This window comes from Natator depressus, chromosome 22 (assembly GCF_965152275.1).
Source record: "Natator depressus isolate rNatDep1 chromosome 22, rNatDep2.hap1, whole genome shotgun sequence".
NCBI lineage: Eukaryota > Metazoa > Chordata > Testudines > Cheloniidae > Natator > Natator depressus.
Window position 1 is genome coordinate 7,003,982 of NC_134255.1, and position 19,638 is coordinate 7,023,619.

At 41.5% G+C, this 19,638-nt stretch overlaps 1 protein-coding gene across 3 annotated transcripts in view; it reads left to right on the plus strand.

Annotated features, from left to right (window-relative positions):
• Positions 1-19,638, plus strand: part of PRDM10 (PR/SET domain 10) — a 72,516-nt gene that overhangs the window by 13,681 nt on the left and 39,197 nt on the right. For 2 of the 3 annotated variants that reach the window (XM_074936624.1, XM_074936625.1), the window contains exons 2-11: positions 3,010-3,199; positions 5,582-5,746; positions 7,636-7,695; positions 11,261-11,380; positions 12,122-12,341; positions 12,929-13,170; positions 14,121-14,324; positions 16,906-16,978; positions 17,902-18,019; positions 19,141-19,270. In XM_074936624.1, coding sequence (XP_074792725.1) covers positions 3,107-3,199; positions 5,582-5,746; positions 7,636-7,695; positions 11,261-11,380; positions 12,122-12,341; positions 12,929-13,170; positions 14,121-14,324; positions 16,906-16,978; positions 17,902-18,019; positions 19,141-19,270 — 1,425 coding nt within the window. In that variant the 5' untranslated portion in view covers positions 3,010-3,106. The remainder of the gene's footprint in view (positions 1-3,009; positions 3,200-5,581; positions 5,747-7,635; positions 7,696-11,260; positions 11,381-12,121; positions 12,342-12,928; positions 13,171-14,120; positions 14,325-16,905; positions 16,979-17,901; positions 18,020-19,140; positions 19,271-19,638) is intronic. The other variant, XM_074936627.1, reaches the window with a different exon arrangement.

Here is a 19,638-nt window from a genome sequence, read left to right on the forward strand (position 1 = left end):
AAATACTGGGTATGCAATTAATTAATTCAGTTAATACTGATGGCCAAAAACTTAGAATAAATTGATAGAAAAGGAGCGCAAGAAAGATTGTTATGATATTAAGATAAATTCAGCTAAACGCTGTCTTGTTCAGACTTTGTTATTAATATTATGAACACTGTCATGCGCTACACAATCCATTATATACACCCTGGTGATCATAGGGCTAAGAAAATCAGTGAATTATTTCAGTTAAAGGAAGGATTTGATAAGAATAAGAAGAAAGTCTTATAATACTTACCTACATTACAAAGCACTTTGAGGTGTTTGGATGAAAGATGCTATAGAAGGTCAAAATACTATGTATTATTATTTATTATAGTAAACTCTTTCTTTAACACCTTATAATGTAGCCTCTTGGACAGCAGTGTTAGATGATTCTCAGCACTGACCATTGTTCAATGCAGCTAATAGTGTTTTTTTCTTACTAGTAAGATCCCTGGCTAAAGCGTCACTCATTGATTTGGCATTGCATTTTTTCTTACCTCTTCAGCTCTTTGCCCAGATTTTAGGGTTATATTTTAGGATATATATACCATCACTCATGAATGTAACATTTCTGTTTTCTTTTCCCCAGAGTCTAACGGCATGAGTGTTTATGAAGTCAGATGACATATCCTACTTTCTTCCGTCACCCCTTGGGTTGAGCAAAACATGCATGCGATGTGTTTCTTAGCATGAGGGAGTCAGTGGGAGGCTGTTACCAGTGATGATAGCATGACATACTGTCTAATAAAGCACAAAAGCTTCTTTCCTCCGTTTGTTGTTTTTCAGTGTGGCGATGGTGTTAATGTTTCCATCACTCCATGGAGTGACATTATAGTAAAGCTTTCCTGAATTATTGCTTTGTGCATTGTAGGGAAGGCCTGTGTAAGATGTATGTGCTCAGGTCCTGCAAGGCTCCTTCATTGTTTGTGAGATTAACAGAAGGCAGAAAATGCCTGCTTTTTTTTCCCTTTTCTTTTTCTAGCTTGTCTGTGACAAACCGAATGTCAGAATTTATGGGAATGAATTATGACTATAATAATTTGCCTTTAAAATGTAAATCAAGGATAGCATCAGTGAGGGACTGTCAAGGTTCCTTCTCCACTCTGAACTCTAGGGTACAGATGTGGGGACCTGCATGAAAGACCCCCTAAGCTTATTCTTACCAGCTTAGGTTAAAAACTTCCCCAAGGTACAAACTTTGCCTCGTCCTTGAACCGTATGCTGCCACCACAAAGTGTTTTAAACAAAGAACAGGGAAAGAGCCCACTTGGAGATGTCTTCCCCCAAAATATCCCCCCAAGCCCTACACCCTGGGGAAGGCTTGTTAAGAATCCTCACCAATTTGTACAGGTGAACACAGACCCAAGCCCTTGGATCTTAAGAACAATGAAAAATCAATCGGGTTCTTAAAAGAAGAATTTTAATTAAAGAAAAGGTAAAAGAATCACCTCTGTAAAATCAGGATGGTAAATACAGGGTAATCAGATTCAAAACACAAAGAATCCCTCTAGGCAAAACCTTAAGTTACAAAAAGACACAAAAACAGGAATATACATTCCATCCAGCACAGCTTATTTTACCAGCCATTAAACAAAAGGAAATCTAACGCATTTCTAGCTGGATTACTTACTAACTTAACAGGAGTTGTAAGTCTGCATTCCTGATCTGTTCCCACAAAAGCATCACACAGACAGACCAACCCTTTATTCCCCCCCCCCACCCTCCAGATTTGAAAGGATCTTGTCCTCTCATTGGTCATTTTGGGTCAGGTGCCAGCTAGGTTACCTTAGCTTCTTAACCCTTTTCCGTTGAAAGGATTTTGCCTCTGGCCAGGAGGGATTTTATAGCACTGTATACAGAAAGGTGGTTACCCTTCCCTTTATATTTATGACAGGGACCTTCTGCTTTCTTCCTGTTGCACAGGCAGGTGCTGGCATCAGATCAACCCAACTAGACAGCCAGTATAAAATAAAGTTAATTGGACTTGCTGAAAAATCAAATGGGCTCAGCCTCATGCTAATTCCTCAGTCTATGATTTAATATGACATTGGAGACGAAGGACTGGGAAGGTGCTAAAGGACTGACTAAACCAATCAGCAGAGCTGTAAATTACACTTCTGAGATTCCCAATGGCAGCTTGAGAGGCTCCGATAAAATCGCAAGGGGTGAATAAAACCGAGCATGGAAGCAATTTGTCAGGATTTCCAGGCTTACATCGATTAGAATTTAAGCTTCATTGTTCTTCTCTTTCTCTGTTTAAAAAAAATGTCTAGTTTAATAGTATGTGAAATGCCAGCTGGGATTGCAGACCTGTGCACGTGGAGAGTTGCCTCTAAACGCAGGATCGGTTGCACTAAAAATTAAACAAATACATTGAGAAAACAGTGGCTGCCTCTGAACATAATGATTATTTTTGTGAAGGACTGAGGTTCAATTCCCAGCACTGTCTCTTGATCCGTAGGCCATTAGAGGCTGCGAAAGTTGTAGACGGAACACCTTGTTGCCAGGAAGAAACAAACCCCTTCTGACCAGTGCAGGAGCAGTAGTGATGGGATTCAAAGGGAATCCAGTCTAACCCTAAGCTGATGGATGGTCTCTGTAATGTGATGACCTTGAGGGAAGGGAAATGGATCTTTTTTAAACTCCTCTCTCTGCTCTGCAATGATTATCACATTCAGTGCTGCGGGATGGGAGGGTTGCTCCATAAATATCTGTTTCTCCCAGGCCTCCTCAGAAGCTCTGCTGTGTGCAGTTGTTGGCCTGTTTCCTCATCTACTGTAGATAGAAAATACTGTGCAGCAGGATTTGGGAAAGAGAACTGAGAAAAAATATGTTCATAAAATTAAGACTTCTTCTGTCATAGAAGCACATCCCTGCATGTGGTAGATAGTAACACCTTTCAGCTGCCTTTCTGTTACAGTTGAAATTGATTGCAATGTACTCGGCTGTTTAATATCTTGAGTCTCTTTTTTCTCGTTATAGCCATGTTACAGAAGATCACCTTGTCTTGTGTGAGTAGAGACATAGCGAACAGATGAATCTATTCAGCCAAACACTGCTCCTGTAATTAGCTGTCACCATGGAGCACCACAGCAGGGACGAGATGGACTCAAAAGAGGAAAGTCCACAGGTGTGGTCTGAATCTACTGAGCAGGAACAGAATACTGCTCAGGTGACTAGTGGCTCCTAGAAATTTCTCTAATTATTTCTTAGAGTGAGGGATTGAGTTGGGCTTGCTTGCAGCAGGTCAACAAGCTCGTACGTTTTTTCCGGAGCCTGCCATCTTGTGCTCCAGAAGCTAAGCTTGAAAAGAAATTGAAGCCTAGCCCCTATGTTTGCAAAGTAAAGCTTTAGCAATTGAACTGAGTGTAAGCCAATGCTGTGAAGTCTGTCTGAGTTTGCAGACAGCCTGAAACAATAGCTCTGAGAGATATTAACTATCTCTATTCATTTTGAGGGGTGTGATCTCTGGAGCCTACCAATGGTCATTTAAATGTCAACATTGTTCACAATTTCACTGCTAGTATAAGCACACAGGGCAGGGGGACGACAATCATAAGAAGCTTTGCGCAATCTGCTGGTAGAGGCATCAGAAGTGGACATAGCTGGGCTTGGAAGCATGGGTGGAAGCTTGGAAAAGAACCACAATTTCTTTCTTTCTAATTGGACCTCTGGTTAAAGTTTTGTGGTAGTGCAGGAGGGGGTGATGCCAAAAGGAAATATGTAATTTCCAGTGACCGCTACAGCCAAATCCTTCTTTTATGTGTAAGGATTCATTAAATTAGTCCAACTGATGTCAGTAGGATTAGTCACATGACTAAGACAAGACCATAATACATATGTAGTAGATTCCTACTGCCATTTTTTCGTTGTAAGCATAACAGAAAGTCACATCACACATCCTCTTTTCTTTAATTTTCTAGCACCAATGTGGATCAGTTCAAAGCATCACTGTCAAGAGTAATATCGTATATACAGATTTTTTTTAAACCATGGTTATTATTGGGCCTTAGATTTATAAAAATCTCATTTACTTTACATTGCTTCTGTTTCACTCTTTGCATTCCACTCAGTTTGGACAGCAAAACTGAGATTGATTAGTTTCACATTAGTTTCAAATCAGTTTCATGTTTACTTCTCAAATATTAGTAAGATACTATTGCTCAGAGCCTCAGCAGCGCAAAGGAATGCTTTAAAATATACATTAAAAACAATTATTCAATTTTTGTTGAGCTAAATTTGCACAGGATTGTGAGTAAGGCCTTGGAATCCTGGCTGTCCCAATAACTTGCTCTCTGGACTTCGCAAGAAACTGCATTTCTCTGTACCTCAGCTCCTCCAGCTGTAAAATAGAAATAACAATACTTACTACCTCTGGCTACTGCAAAGGGGTGTTGTGAGGGTTCATTAGTATTTTCACAGCATCCTGGAAATGAAAGGCTCTGTATGCATACTATGTATTAGTCTCATCATTGTTATTAGTTTTGAAATGGCATTTTATTTTACAAGATCTACAGTAGTGCCTAAACTAAGATGCTTATGTTTTTTCTTAGAAAAAATATCCCAAAAGATCAAGCAAAATCAATTATTTTATAACAAGTTTTATTAAAATAAGATGAATTTTATTTCAAACTCTGTGAAAGTGCAGTACCTGCGTATACTCTGGCTAAGATACTTTGGAAATGGAGACCTAAAGTTAGGTTCCTCACTCCATGTTCAGGTATCTAAATAAATGGCCCAGTTTTCAAAAATGCTGAGCACTTCAGCTCAAAGTTGTCAAGAAGAGAACACTTGCCTACTGGCAACAAGAATGAGAACAGCTCATTTCAGACAGGCCACCGTGGACAACAATTTCCAGTCACTAACTGGGTAGATATGAACTGCTGGCCTGGAGGTGCAGTCTCTATATCCCATTAGCAGCTTTAGGAGCTATCAAATAGTTTTTTGCGATTATATTTTTTTCCCATTCAAATAGCTTTATGCATGTACATCTTACAGGGAAACAGTCCCACATATCACATTCCAATATCACAGATATAGTAGTATCATTTGCAGCAGCATTAGTAAGTTAATGAACTATTTTAGCTGTTCAAATAAGAACTAAATAATTACCATCCAAATACAAAACTGAGTGAATGAAATAATATAAATCCACAAGATTGTATTAAAATAAATTGAAAAAGTATATAAACAATTAAGAAGGCTTGTCCTGTATCATATCTACTTCTTTTTGCAAAAAGCAGAAGGGAGAAGAATGATCCAAGAACTAAGTGTTAGGGATGGCTGTGTATAAATATTTATGTCTCTAGTTAAAATGCAGAGTAAAAAGGAAAAGTTGTAGTGACTTTTATGTCCAGGTTTCTACCTCACTGGCATTTAGATTAGGCTTCTCAGTTCAAATTATACAATGATTTTTGTGTTATGTCCATAACAATTGGCTATGTAGAATGGACTCAGGAGGCCTTTACATGATGAATTTGGCTATTCTGAGTGTGTTTGTGGACACTTTCACAGAGACATTTATTTAAGGATATCATCTTCATTTCTTCTCCAGGTGCACTTTGTCCCTGAAGGTGGAACAGTGGCACAAATTGTGTACAGTGATGATCAGGACCGTCCCCCGCAGCAGGTGGTCTACACAGCAGATGGCACCTCTTACACCTCAGTGGACACCTCGGAGCACACGTTGGTTTACATCCATCCTGTGGAGGCTTCGCAGGCACGTGTAGTTCCACATCCGTCCCCTTTCTGCCCCCTGTGGGCTGTACAGAGTAATAATTTAATTCAGGATTAAAGCCAGCTACCTGCAAAGTTATGTGGTTTGTATTAATGGCCATCAGCTGTGCATAGCCACCTCTCTCTAACCATTGGTGAAGAGGGAGTATGTACTGTTCATTCCAGTCAACTCTGCATATGTGGTAATCAAGGGATGTCGGGGCTATTAACCACAACGTACTGGCTATTGCACTTCAGTTAGACTGGACTGTAATTAAATCAAAGGTGTTTTTAATCGCTGTAGAAATTCTGCCTGCACTATATATGTATAAAATGCTAAAAGCTGTAGGCTGTGAATACTTAGGAGAGGGAAGAGGTGCTGCTTAATCCATGCTTTTCTTGGAAACAGTCTCCTTATTTTGCACAGCACAGTTCTGGTAATTAATAATAATAGAGTCTGCACTTGCACAGCACTTCTTGTCATAGGATCTGAAAGCATTGGCTCTAACCCAGTAATACTTATTTAGGCAAAAGAATTGATTTCAGAGGCCTGATTTTTGTCCTGCATAATTATTAGATTAAATAAATATCTAATAACTGCTGTTCCTGATAGTATATATTTTATGTGATATATATATATGTATGTATCTAAATCTCCATGTGTATATATAATATATTTAAAGGGAGAGAGTCCTTGTCAAGAGCATTTAATCCCTTTGCTGCTATGGCAGCATTCATATTAGCATTGTAAAGGAACTGTATTTGGTATATGGGGCAACACCAGAGTTGCCTTTTTCCCCATTTTCCACCTATGTCATACAGCTCTGAGCTAGTATATACAGAGTTTCTCATACTATGGTGCATATGCTGCCAGCAGTCTTCAAGTCCCATCCAGTTTGAGAACAAAGTAGTGAGGGACTGAGGTGTTGAGAGGAGATGGCTCACGAGTGGAAATTGCCTAGAAAGATACTAATCATGGACCTCAAAAGGCCCTCAGACTTAGATGCTGTAGTTTGTAAATAAGTCAGTAACTTAAATTTGAGCACAGTGCATTATAAAGCACGGGTTGAGTTTTTACAGTATTGTGTTTATTCAACCTGCAGCCAGGCCCCTTCAAGCTGTGATATTTTTAAATCTCAGAAGCCAAGCAGAGTTGACCTTGGTCAGTACTTAGTTTTCCTAGGGTTTTCTCTTCCCAGATGCTGTGAGAAGCAGTGATCGTGGTTCACTAGGTAACACTCCTTCTAGTTATCAAAACAATGCTGGAGGTGTCATTTCTCACATGAGACTAAAACCCAACTTCCTGACCACTTGTCGCCATTAAAGATTGTTTAAATATAGGAGCTATTTGATACATCTTCTCCCACACTTGCGGAATGATGGAATTAGTAGTCTCCAACTTCTTTGATCCTGGCTCAATTCCATTTTACCTCTCTAAATCCCCCTGTAATTTCAGTTGAATCCAATATGTCTAAATTCTTGCCCTAAATTGTTCTGTAGTGTTGCTGTGTACTGTTAAACAGCTGTTGTATTTCATCCTAGAGGTTGTTACCCTTTAGCAATGGAGAAAAATATTATTCCATATATACGATCAGTAAAGTCTGTAAACACCTGTTGGGTATCTGAATGAAAGGTGCTATATTAATGTAAAATTATTATCCTTTTATGGAGCTGCCACTAGTCTATATGGAGGCCACTAGTTTCAGTTTAATTTCTACATACATAGGGTTACTGGTATAAATTGAATACAGCTGCCACAGTAATATGCACTTTAGAACTTCAATAAAATAAATAATTCTTACATAGGTTGCATCTTAACAGGACAGTAATTCTCCTTGTGTGATTTGGTAGTAAATTGAGGCCTGATAGATAAGCCTTTTTTGCTTTGTTTAGACTCTGTTTACAGACCCGTCCCAAGTGGCTTATGTCCAGCAGGATGCCACAACACAGCAGGTGAGAAGCACTTTTTTCTATTGGATCCTGAATACTACAGTTTGGGAATTCTCAGGGAATACAAAGGGGCACTGTGTATTCTACTGTGGATTGTCTATTAGACTGTGGTACTTTGAGTTATGTCCAAAACAAATCGTGTTCTCTTTCAGTCATTCAGTACCAGCTTCTTGGTGATCACGAGCAACCAACCTTACAATAACAAGCCAGTGCTATCTTGACCAATGTGTGTGTAAATGAGTAGAAAAATTGTAGCAGAATTCAATTTTAAGCTTTAAAGGAGTTATATTACTACTACTCTGATTTGTTTCTCCTTAATATTATGAAAAATCCCTCGACAGTGTCCCTTTAAATGGGAGAATCGATCTGTGTGATTTTTTTTGTTTTGTTTTGTTACTTCTTTTGGTTTTTAGTTTAGTCACAGGTAGCCAGGGCTTCTAAGTTTCCTCATACAGGGTCTGATCCAAAGACCATTGAAGTCAATGGAGTCTTTCTACTGATGTCAGTGGACTATGGATCCAGTTCTTAATTTGCCAAACATTTCTCAGGTATTTCTTAGGAAAATAATTGTAAGGGCTAAATAGTTAAATTACTTGGTCCATGTCTGATATGTGTATTCCAGGCTTTCTGCTTGATGTGCTCACCAGTTTGAAATTGACTGGGAGCAGCATGAAATTGAGAACTGTGATTGTGAAGGCTGGATGATGTAAGATTTTTTTTCTGGGTGGGTGGGGGGGGATTGTTTTTCATTGTACCTAATATGTATCTAGGGACTGGATAGTTCAAGGAAATGGTAATAAGATATGGATACTTTCACTTCTAAGTTATTGGTTCAAAGTCAGCCCTAGTCATTACTGATTTAAAAATCATTACCATTTGATAGCTGTTTCGTGACCTATATGAAGTGAAATGGTAGATCTCAATCAGTTCCACAGTATAAAAGCTACCACTACAATTGATTCTATCCTGCAACCTTGTTGACAGTCTCAGCAGAGACTCGAAGGAATGAACGGAGACAGAGAACAAGGTCCTTTCTCACTGCTAGAAGGAGACCCTCCAAATCAGGGTTGAGGCACATTGGTAGAATGTGAAGAAAGCTTTCAGTGCTGTTGTCTGTGCTCTACCTATTCTGTGAATAGAGGATTGCAGTCCATAGTTGCCAGTCTGGCATTTTTTATTAGATTGGATTCACATTTAAAAATAACAAACAACTCCCACCCTTATTATTGTCTGTTTAATCTGTGTTTTTTCAGCAGGCTTTTAGCTGTAAATGTATGATCAAACTTAAAATCAGAAACCTTATGTACACAATGCAAGTTATACACTTAAAACACAGCAAAGATACTGGCTCCCATCCCCACACATACGGTATCTCCTGATAATGACAGGATATGCCACGTGAGTACTAAGCACTTTATCTCTATATCCCCAACCCTCCCACCAAGTTCCCGCCCCTACACCAACATCTTTTAATATCATAATTTTCCCAGGATAGGACTTCCATGTTTTTTGTGAACCATTATCATATCATTAGAGCAGCTGCTGCTTCTGCGAGTGTTATACATACACATTTCCTGTGCGAAATCTGAACTAATCATAGCAGTTAAAATGATAGTGAAGGCTCCTCCTGTCTTTCAAAAGAACTTGGTATGAAAGGGCCATTCCAAGGTTTTTTTTTAAAAGTAATGTTGATTCCTTACAATGCGTGTAATGGAGATGAGAGTAACAATGTGTTTGAAGTGTGATATATATGGAGGTGCTAATATGATATATGCACAGACACAAGCTTTGTGTGAATGCCTCATTGCTGGCAGGTCTGGAGGCATGTCACTGAATAATGATGCCTATTGCATTGCCATTTGGCATCAGGAAATGTCAATACCCGACAGTTAATTTCAGCTGTCTTCTTGGCTGAATCCTGGTCATTTTCACACTGTTCTCTGCAGCCCTAATTTGAAAGCAATTTTATAAATTCGACCAATTAAAACAACAACAAACTCAAAGGAACTAGGAACTTGAGTATCCATGTATTTTGCGGGGGGGGGGGGGTTGTTTTTTTTTTTGTCTGTTCCCTGAGAGAATACTTTTTAGCCTTTTGGGGAATTGCACTAATTTACAGCTCTCTAAAGCTGGTCTACACTAAGTGGGGGGAGATCGATCTAAGTTATGCAACTTCAGCTACGTGAATAACGTAGCTGAAGTCGACGAACTTGGACCTACTCACCGCAGTGTCTTCACTGCGTTGAGTTGACAGCTGATGCTCCCCGTCAACTCTGCCTGCACCTCTCGCTCCGGTGAAGTACCGGAGTTGACGGGAGAGTGCACAGCGGTTGATTTATTCCATCTAGACTAGATGCGATAAATCGACCCAGCTGGATCGATCGCTGCCTGTCGATCCTGCGTGTAATGTAGACAAGCCCTAATATACTAGCCAATGCATCCATTCTGTTGTGCCCACTCTAGCCCATAGGGAAGCCTGGGCTGTTCTAATATTATCTCTTTTAGAGCAGAACTAGAATTAGAAAACATATACCACCTCCATGTATATATCTATAAGAGGGACTTTCTCCCTCTCTGCTCTTGACTGCACACCTTTAGTCTGGTTTTTGATCATCATTTAGTTCTCTCAAGGCCTCTCTATAGATGGACAAGGGTTTGTGTCTCAGTTGAAAGACTGCTTATATAATTATATACAACACTAGCTCCAGTGCAGTGTTAATGGTTAAGAATCGTGAAAGTTCAGACAGAACAGTGATGAAGATCATGTAAAATACCTGCACAGATAAGTAGAAAGCAGCACTCAGAAGTCAGGAAAGGTCATTCCTGTAATGTTAATTCAACAGTTTTACACAGCTAAATTGTTCTATGGGAGAGGAAAATTAATACACTCAATAATACTGTAAATTAAGATGTGCGTTACTATAACAAGGAAAAAAGAATAGAAAAATACTATACTATACTATAAAAATACGTGCCATGTGGCCAACTAAGGGGGGCAGTAGATAATGCTAACTTCTGGAATCCCGAGTTTTGAGGGCTTCATCTCTCAACTTAATCTCATTATTACTAGTTTCTTTAACGTATCGTCCCTTGGCTTGTTAAAGGAAAAGAAACAGAATAGAAATTAGGGAGCTATCGTCTTTGTTCCAAGGGAAAGGAAAAGGGAGGGAAAAGTGTGTATATGGGAAGAACAAAAGAAAAAATAAAGTCCCTGGTGCACTAGTTCTAGCAGGAACCAGCTAGCTAAAGGGCATTTAAGCACTCTTGCAGCTAGCGTGGTTTTAATCCCAGACTGGAAAGGACCTTACATTAAAGCTGAAAGCTGGAGATGGACTATTCCGAAGCTGCAAAATTCAGATCTGGATTCAAAACCCTTTCCCTCAAATTCAGGAATGCTTGGGTCCAGGTGCTTTGTTCAGGCCCATCATCGCCACCAAAACCACCTTTAGAACTCTGCATTTTTTTCATCTTGTGAAGAGCTCCAAGAAGCTTTGTACGCAGGGCACTGCCCATATGTAAGTGACTGATGGAAATGCTGCAGTGCTAAAATGAGTGCCTATGATTTTAGGTAACTGTGCTCTTGCCTGCTGCTGCTCAGAGCATGAATTCCACCAACCTCTCCGTGCTCGGCAACGTTGCCGAATCCCCGCAGCAAATGGCTCTGGAGCAGGGTCCACAAGCAGACAGAGTAAGTTGCCAGGACCCCATTTCTTTTAAATGTAAAGGTACTCTGATTTCACTGCTCCATGGAAACAGATGATTAAATATGTCCTGATGCAGGAAGCGATGCAAAAAGAGTTTTAGTGAAGGCTTCTACAGCATTCCACTGTCTTGTCATGCAATGTGGGACTTTTTTGAAGGGGTGGGGGATATTTGTTTAATGTATAGTGAAACATGTTCTAGGGACTGTTCTATCTGAAGCAATCACTTTAAAGCAGTGGTTCTCAAACTGTGGGTCGGGACCCCAAAGTGGGTCTGGACCCCCTTTGAATGGGGTCACCAGGGCTGGGTTAAACTTTGGCTGAAGCCCAAGCCCCACTGCTCAGGGTTGAAGCCAAAGCCTGAGGGCTTCAGCCCTGGGCGGCAGGACTCAGACTGCAGGCCCCCTGCCTGGGACTGAAGCCCTTGAGCTTCAGCTTCGGCCCCCCTGCCCGGAGCGGTGGGACTCGGGCAGGCTTAGGCTTCAGTCCCACTTCCTGGGGTCAGGAAGTAATTTTTGTTGTCAGAAGTGGGTTGCGTTGCAATAAAGTTTGAGAACCCCTGCTTTAAAGTATTCTCCAAAGGCTTTGAGGAAACGAACAGGTGAAGAATAGATTGTCAATAATCTTGTTTTCTTGCCTTTGTGATAGAGGTGATGATCTAATTGTGAGCTTTGATCCCCTCTGGATAGGAGAGCCATCTAACTCTGTGTTGTGAATTCTTTCCTCAGGCATCATTACCAGTGCATAACCAGGTATTACCTCCTATGGAGGCAGTGGATAGTTCTAATCCTTTAGCACCTCTCCAGAACCCAATGGGGAGGATGGAAACGAAAGAGGAAGATGATGACGATGACGAGGATGATGAAGATGAAGACGAAGACGGGGAAGACACTGACTTGGATGAATGGGACCCAGATCCACCTCGACCCTTTGACCCCCATGATCTGTGTAAGCGTAAAAGGAAGCATTTAGTTTATTGCCCTCTTCCCCCAAAGGTAGTTGGTTCTTTTCTCTTTCCTCCTTCTCTGTGGCTGTTGTTTTAAAAAGAGGCAGCTAACTTTATAACCCATTATAGTGGTTCCAATCCTTCTGGCAAAAATTCAAATAGGAATCTTACCTTTCTCAACCATTTCGTAAGTGGAGTCGAAAACCATGCAGGGCTTTAGAGGTCATAGCCAACACCTCAGATTGCACCTAGAAGCATATATACTCACACCAGCCTATCTGACTTTGATGGTGGGCAGCTGCATTCTCCATGAGCTGGGGCCTCTGAGAAGCTTTCAAGGAGTGAGTGCACTGTTTGCTTATAAGTAAAACGGGAGGCTTCTCTTCTATGTTTCACTTTAAGATGACAACCTTCTTAAAGCATAAAGAGACCATTGGCCTGAGTGCTGTGGTACCTGCATCAGTTTCTGGCAAATATTCAGGTCAGAGGCGGTTAAAGGGAGATCATATCTTATGTGTAAGGGCCTTTCTTTATGCCAGTGCATGGGAATTCATGTCAGTTATTGATTTCCTCTCTGACTGTGTTGCAGGGTGTGAAGAGTGTAATAACTCACATCCCTCGGTGTGTCCGAAACATGGACCCTTGCACCCAATCCCAAACCGGCCAGTGCTGACCAGAGCAAGAGCCAGCCTCCCCCTGGTGCTCTATATAGACAGGTTCCTGGGGGGAGTGTTCTCCAAAAGACGCATTCCCAAACGCACACAGTTTGGCCCCGTGGAGGGACCTCTGGTCAGACAAACTGAACTGAAAGACTGCTACATCCATTTAAAGGTAACACTCTGAGTGTGTGTGTGTGTGTGTGTGAGAGAGAGAGAGAGAAAGAGAGAGAGAGAGACCTTACACCTACTTGTTTTTCGTGCCCTAGAATCTGTTGTTCTGACTTTATCAGAGGTGTTCTCCTGACACCTTCAGCTTACTGCAATGCAACTGTTCCCAACCATGTGCAGCCAGAGAGCTACGTAGTCATCCAAGGTAGTTGCAGGGAGCCACAAAATAGTCAAGGTCCACATCCTGATTCTATTGTGCTGTGACACACATGATTCACTGTTAGTAGACTGAAAGAAGAGTGTCAACACAAATGTTGCAACTCCGTCTCAGGACATTTTGCAGCCATTGCTTTGTGGCATGCTGTGACTTCAGTTGGCAAAATTTCTTCTTTCTGCCTCTTCCTCCTCTGACTTCTAGACAGAAGGGGGATTTTCTCCCTTTTTCAAGTCTGTTTGGATAAAAGAGGAGGGATTTGAATGGCTCTGATCTATTTGCTCACTGATTTGGATGCAGGGAGTACTCCTGTATTCAGTGGAGGTGAGGCCACAAAGAGCTTTGAGACTCTGTAGAGGCACCGACTGACGACCACTAGTCCATATAACCTAATACATTAGGTCTTTACCATCTCCAGCTTCCATGGCCCATTTGCAGAGGTACATCAGGTATAGATGAATGAATATACTTCTTTCACTCACCATCTGAGGAAGGGACCACTGTCTTTGCATGTCCCTTATAATCATGGATCCCATCTGTGTCTATTTTTAAGCCCCTTCCTAAGTTCCATCTGTTGCCGGAGTCCTGTAGGAAAAGTGAAAATCTCAGCTCTGGCTGCATTACCTTCCTCATGGAGAAGCTGTTGTTGTCAGAACAGATTTTTAAAGGCTCAGGTTCCTTTGTTTTATGTGACCACTGTGGAATGTCGACTACTCTGTGTATTTTGGTTTTTGCCTTAGGTGTCTCTTGAGAAAGGTGACAGAAAAGACAGGGATTTACAAGAGGATCTGTGGTTTGAGCTGTCCAGTGAGGCGCTTTGTAATTGGATGATGTTTGTGCGTCCAGCCCAGAACCACCTGGAGCAGAACCTGGTGGCATACCAGTATGGCCACCATATTTATTATACAACAATTAAGAATGTGGAGCCCAAACAGGAACTGAAGGTAAGAGACTTCAGTGCTCACCCATCATGATTCCCCTTCATAGTGGGAAAGAATGTAAACTGAATTGTAGAAAATAACCCAAATACCCAATGCAGTTAAAATCCCACCTATGCTACAAATTGAAACCCTGTTATCCCTGGACTTGGTTGTTACTTTAGTGTAGACAAAGCCTTAAGCATGAGCATTTATTGCTCACGAGAGCTTATGCTCAAATAAATTTGTTAGTCTCTAAGGTGCCACAAGTACTCCTTTTCTTTTTGTGAAGTCAGGAGAAAGACTGTCATTAATTTCAATGGGTTTTGGATCAGACCCTAAGTGAGGAAGCTTAAAATAAAAGTATACAAATGATCTCTCTCTCTCATAGTGTACTCCTAGCAGCCATCTTGACTTGTACTCCTCTGATTATAACCTAACTAGTACTGCAGCAGCTTTATGCTCTGTTTTCCTCTTCCCCTTCGTCCCACCCGCACATGAACATCATTGGCTGCTGGTGTACTAGTGCTCTGTAAACTAATGAGGTCTCTTACTTCACTCAACTTTCCTGTGACTTTTTAAACTTACACTCCGCACATGGAATCTAATTTTTAGGTTTCTGGTTAAGAACATGTTGAAGTTACTTTTTGTCCCAGACTGAAAACATTTTAATTCAATTGAGCTTAGTGCGGGATGGTTGGGAGAGGCTGCTTTAATTTCAGACATCTATTCTGAGAACTAATTAGAAGGCTGATTGCTGCTGTCAGGAATTTTCTTGCTTTTGTCTGTGTCCTTCTCCCCCCCGCACCCCCCAATCGCCTGCCTTGTCTACACACAGAAGTTTCAATAGTTTAACATAAATCTGTTTTAAAACCAAGTACTGAAATCAGTGCAAAACCCTGTGTAGAGACACTTTTATTTTGATGTAAGAGTGACATTTTTTGTTTTAAATCTGTTCCAAATCATTTTAAGCTGAATCAATATAAGCCTGGTTTATATCAGTTTAAGAGTGTCAATGTGGCCTTTTGTTCCCGTTTAACTGAGGCTACCTCTACACTAGAAACTTCATAGCGCTGCCGCGGGAGCGCTTTGAAGTATGAGTGTGGTCACACGCAAGTGCTGGGAGAGAGCTCTCCCAGTGCTCCTGGTAATCCACCGTCACCAGGGGAATAGCTCCGAGCACTGGGATTTTTCACACCCCTGAGCCAGCAAGTGAGAGCACTATAAAATGTAAGTGTAGACAAGCCCCAAATCAATGTGAAATCACACTGTGGATAAACCAGTGCAGATCTGCGTGTTGACAAGCCCTTAATTGTGTTTCATGGTTTAGTTGTGCCATTTGGGGGTAAAAATCAGGCTGATAACAGAGAGTTAAAACATCTCCATAGTATATTTTCCTTTCCCCAATTAGGCATTCATGAAACAGTAAGTTGGGTGTAAGAATGGAGCCAGGAGGGTCGTTAAAACTGTTAGTTTCCCTTTTCCAGAAATATTTGTCCTCTCAGTGAGGTGCCTGGGAAATAACAAATACCTGCTCATGACTCCAACAAGAGCGTCATTTAGGCTTGGCTTCTGCTATAGAAATGTACTCGGTCCTCCCAGAAGTGAAATACACAAACGTGTCCCAAGTCTTTCACTCTAAAGGCTTTGTCTACACTACAGCTTATGTTGCAGAACTTATGTCACTGAGGGGTGTGAATAACCACCCCCACCCCCTGCCCGAGAGACATAAGTTACACCGACATAAGCACCAGTATGGACAGCGCTATGTCGGCGGGAGAGCTTCTCCCACCAACATAGCTACCGCCGCTCATTGGGGGTGGATTAATTATGTCGATGGGAGAGCTCTCTCCCGTCAGCATAGAGCGGCTACACCAGAGATCTTACAGTGGCGCAGCTGCATCGGTACAGCTGCGCTGCTGTAAGCTCTCTAGTGTAGACATAGCCTAAAATCCTGTTTATGGCTCATCTAAACAAGCCATTTGTAAATTCAGTCTTTTTAATGAGATGAGTTGGTAACCTCTGAATCCTGACCTTGACCCTGCCTCTACTGAAATCCTTATCCAAGCTGTAGTAATTTTCTGTCTTTCTTAGGGCTCTTCCCTCTTCATTAGGCTTCCTAAATCCCTATTCTCTAAATTACAGGGAGTCCACGTTTTTCTTTAGGAAGCAGGAGCATGATGCTCCAATCCATTATTACCTTAGACACATTTTAAATGAATCTCTGCATGCCATGCTGCATATTGTCTGTAAAGAGAAAAGCGACCATCTCTTCTGGAAGAATCCCTGCTAAATATTTATTCCATCTTTTAAGTTTAAGATTAACTTCATTTCCTTTCCAAGTAGTGGTTACCATGTGTGAGATGAAGATTCGTATTAGGAAACGGTACCTGAAAATTAAATGGATACACTTTGTGAGCAATGCTGTTTTATTCCTCAGCGGGGGCACAATGAACTCAGCAGGCTTTATCGAGGGTGAGAGGAGAAATACAAGTTATTGGGTCAGATGAGAGGACTAAATGCAGTGCTTAAGAAAGCCTCCAATGATTTCCCCTCACTTCGGGGTTCATCTAAGAAAATGCCTTTTTGCCTTGTGTGTCTGCTCCAGGTGTGGTATGCAGCCTCCTATGCAGAGTTTGTGAACCAGAAGATCCATGACATATCCGAGGAGGAAAGGAAAGGTAGTTGGTTCTTTTCTCTTTCCTCCTTCTCTGTGGCCTTTGTTTTAAAAAGAGGCAGCTAACTTTATAACCCATTATAGTGGTCCCAATCCTTCAGGCAAAAATTCAAATAGGAATCTTACCTATGCCAGAGCTCCAGTATGGGGCCCTCTGTTTGCTGTTATACATGCTGAAATCAGGATAATTCAGCCTCATGCTTAAGGGCTTCAGATTATTACCAGAGGGTGGGCAAGGAATTTCCCCCCATGTATATGGGTATATTACTGGGGGTTGCTTTTCTCTGAAATGTCAGGTCACTGATGGCGGTGGAGTCCTGTACTCGAAGTACCAATGGTATGATATATCTGTGTTGCAGTTGTTTTTCTGGGAAGTTTTGTTGGACAGTGTAAAATACAACAAAACCTAACCTAAACTAAGGAGAACATCCTCAGTAGGCAACCTCCTGTCTTAAATAACTGCTTCAGAGTCTCAAGGAGGTTTAACCACATCTCCAAAGGAATTGATTTTTGCTGGTCCAATAAGCCAAGCTTAAGTTTCTGGGTATGTTGGACTGTATTTTTGTAATTATTTATTTGAAAGACTTATCTGTTATTTAGAAATGCAACTTAATATAGGGAGTTTGTTAGGAGAGCAGTGTAAATATTTAATCTGTCTCTGGCCTTCAATATAAATGTTCCTCAATCCCATTCACTACCCTCTGCATTTTTCTGCAATCAGCTGATGTCAGCCTGTAGATCAGGGGTGCTGAGAGAGAAGCTTGCAAGCCACATAGAGCTATATGGTAGAGTGATTGCAAGACACAATCTTCAGTATGGAAATGTGTCCCACAGAGACTACTGGGGACAAAAGGGCTTGGAGAAAACTTGGGACATTTAACTGTTGATGAGTGAGATGCTGTCATTGATATTTCCAACTTAATATAGTTCTCCGAGACCAAGAGAAGAACTGGCCATGTTATGAATGCAATCGTCGCTTCATGAGCTCAGAACAGCTCCAACAGCACCTCAACTCCCATGATGAGAAGCTGGACTTCTTTAGCAGGTATTTGATTTTGCAGAAACTGAGTTTCCCAACTCCCAGCACTTTACGTCCTGTATATTGATAGCACTAATGATAGGTCAATCTCAAAAGATCTGGCTTTATTATCAATTATATAGCACTGTAGATATACGAGGTGTTTTACAGAACTGGTAAAAGAAAGGGCCTCTGACGCCCAGGAATTTACAGTCCCACGCAGACAAACATGGGACAATGGTTCAGGCAAAAGAATATAGGGAGATATCACTGGGGAAGTGATTGGCATAGGTGGCTTTGTATAAGAAGTGATGTGAAGGAAGGGAAGGGCACTTATTATGTGGGAAGTAGGGGTACAATCCTGTCCTATTGAAGTCAGTGCAAGTTTTGCCGTTAACCTCAACAGGGCCAGGATTTCAGCCGTTTGGATGCTTATTGAAATTACCCTGACCTCTTGAGTCTACAGAATTGGGCTAGAAATCTCAAGAGAACCAACTTTCTAATGATATTTCTGGTGCATCAGCTCCCTGTTGGGTCAGAAATCGAAAGTACAGAAATGTCCAAAAATTACAAGTGAGAAAGATATCCACAAACATTTTAAACCTCGAAAGGTTTGAATCTAGAAATGGATGGCAGGTCAGCAGGAGAGAGGGAAAATATCTCTTATTTTTTCCGAACCTGATTGCCTGTCTCTCATTAGCAAGTGGGTGCTAAAACATCCATGTAAAAAATGGACCCCCTCCGATTGCTGTCTGATATCAGTAGAGCAGCGTCTTTCTTGGGACAGATGTTATGCTTTCAGGTTTTAATGTTTTCCACGATGCCTAGAGGGCTGCTACTGGCTGTCACTGTAGAGGACTTGATAAGAGCTAGTAGCTCCGCTGCTTGTCCCTACAGTCCCACATCAAGTGACATATGTTTGTTTGGCATGGGGTTTTATTTCCGTTAGAGGGGTGGTAGAAATATGCACCAACCAGAGACCCAGTTTTTGCTCCCAAGGTTTCTTCACATTTTATAATATACTGGAGGCCATTATTACTGAACCGTCTGGGTAGTTCAGGGGCGATTGCTTAGAAAAGGTGCAGGAAAAGAGTGGAATCCAAATCCATGTCCTCTTTCTCTAACTCGGAGCGCTGTGTGTTCTGCAGAGCAAGAGGCAGAGGTCGCGGGCGAGGAAAGCGGAGGTTTGGGCCAGGCAGACGGCCAGGGCGCCCGCCGAAATTCATGCGCTTGGAAGTAACCAGTGAAAATGGGGAAAAGTGTGAAGAAGGAACACAGGTATATTTGGGGGAGCGGGGGAGAAAAATGTCATCTACGATGTAATCTCTTGATTTATGCCTGTGTTACTGAGGGCAGAATTCAGCCACTAGTTTTTATTGTTCTTGCAGTGGCACCTCAGCCTGGGGAAAGCACAGTAATTTATTTCTAACTTGCATTTCTACAGCACTTTTTATCCCAAAGCAATTCACCCCTTACTGGAAAACAGCTATGGGATGGAACCTGGCAGCTGTTTAACAATACAACAGTAGTGACAGCATTACACAGCTGTGTAGGGTGGACAGTGGAAAAGGTCAGCTCCAGTTGAAACTGCAGGGGGAATTTAGGTCAGCAGTGGCATTTGTCTGGGACACTAGGGCCAGGTCTAC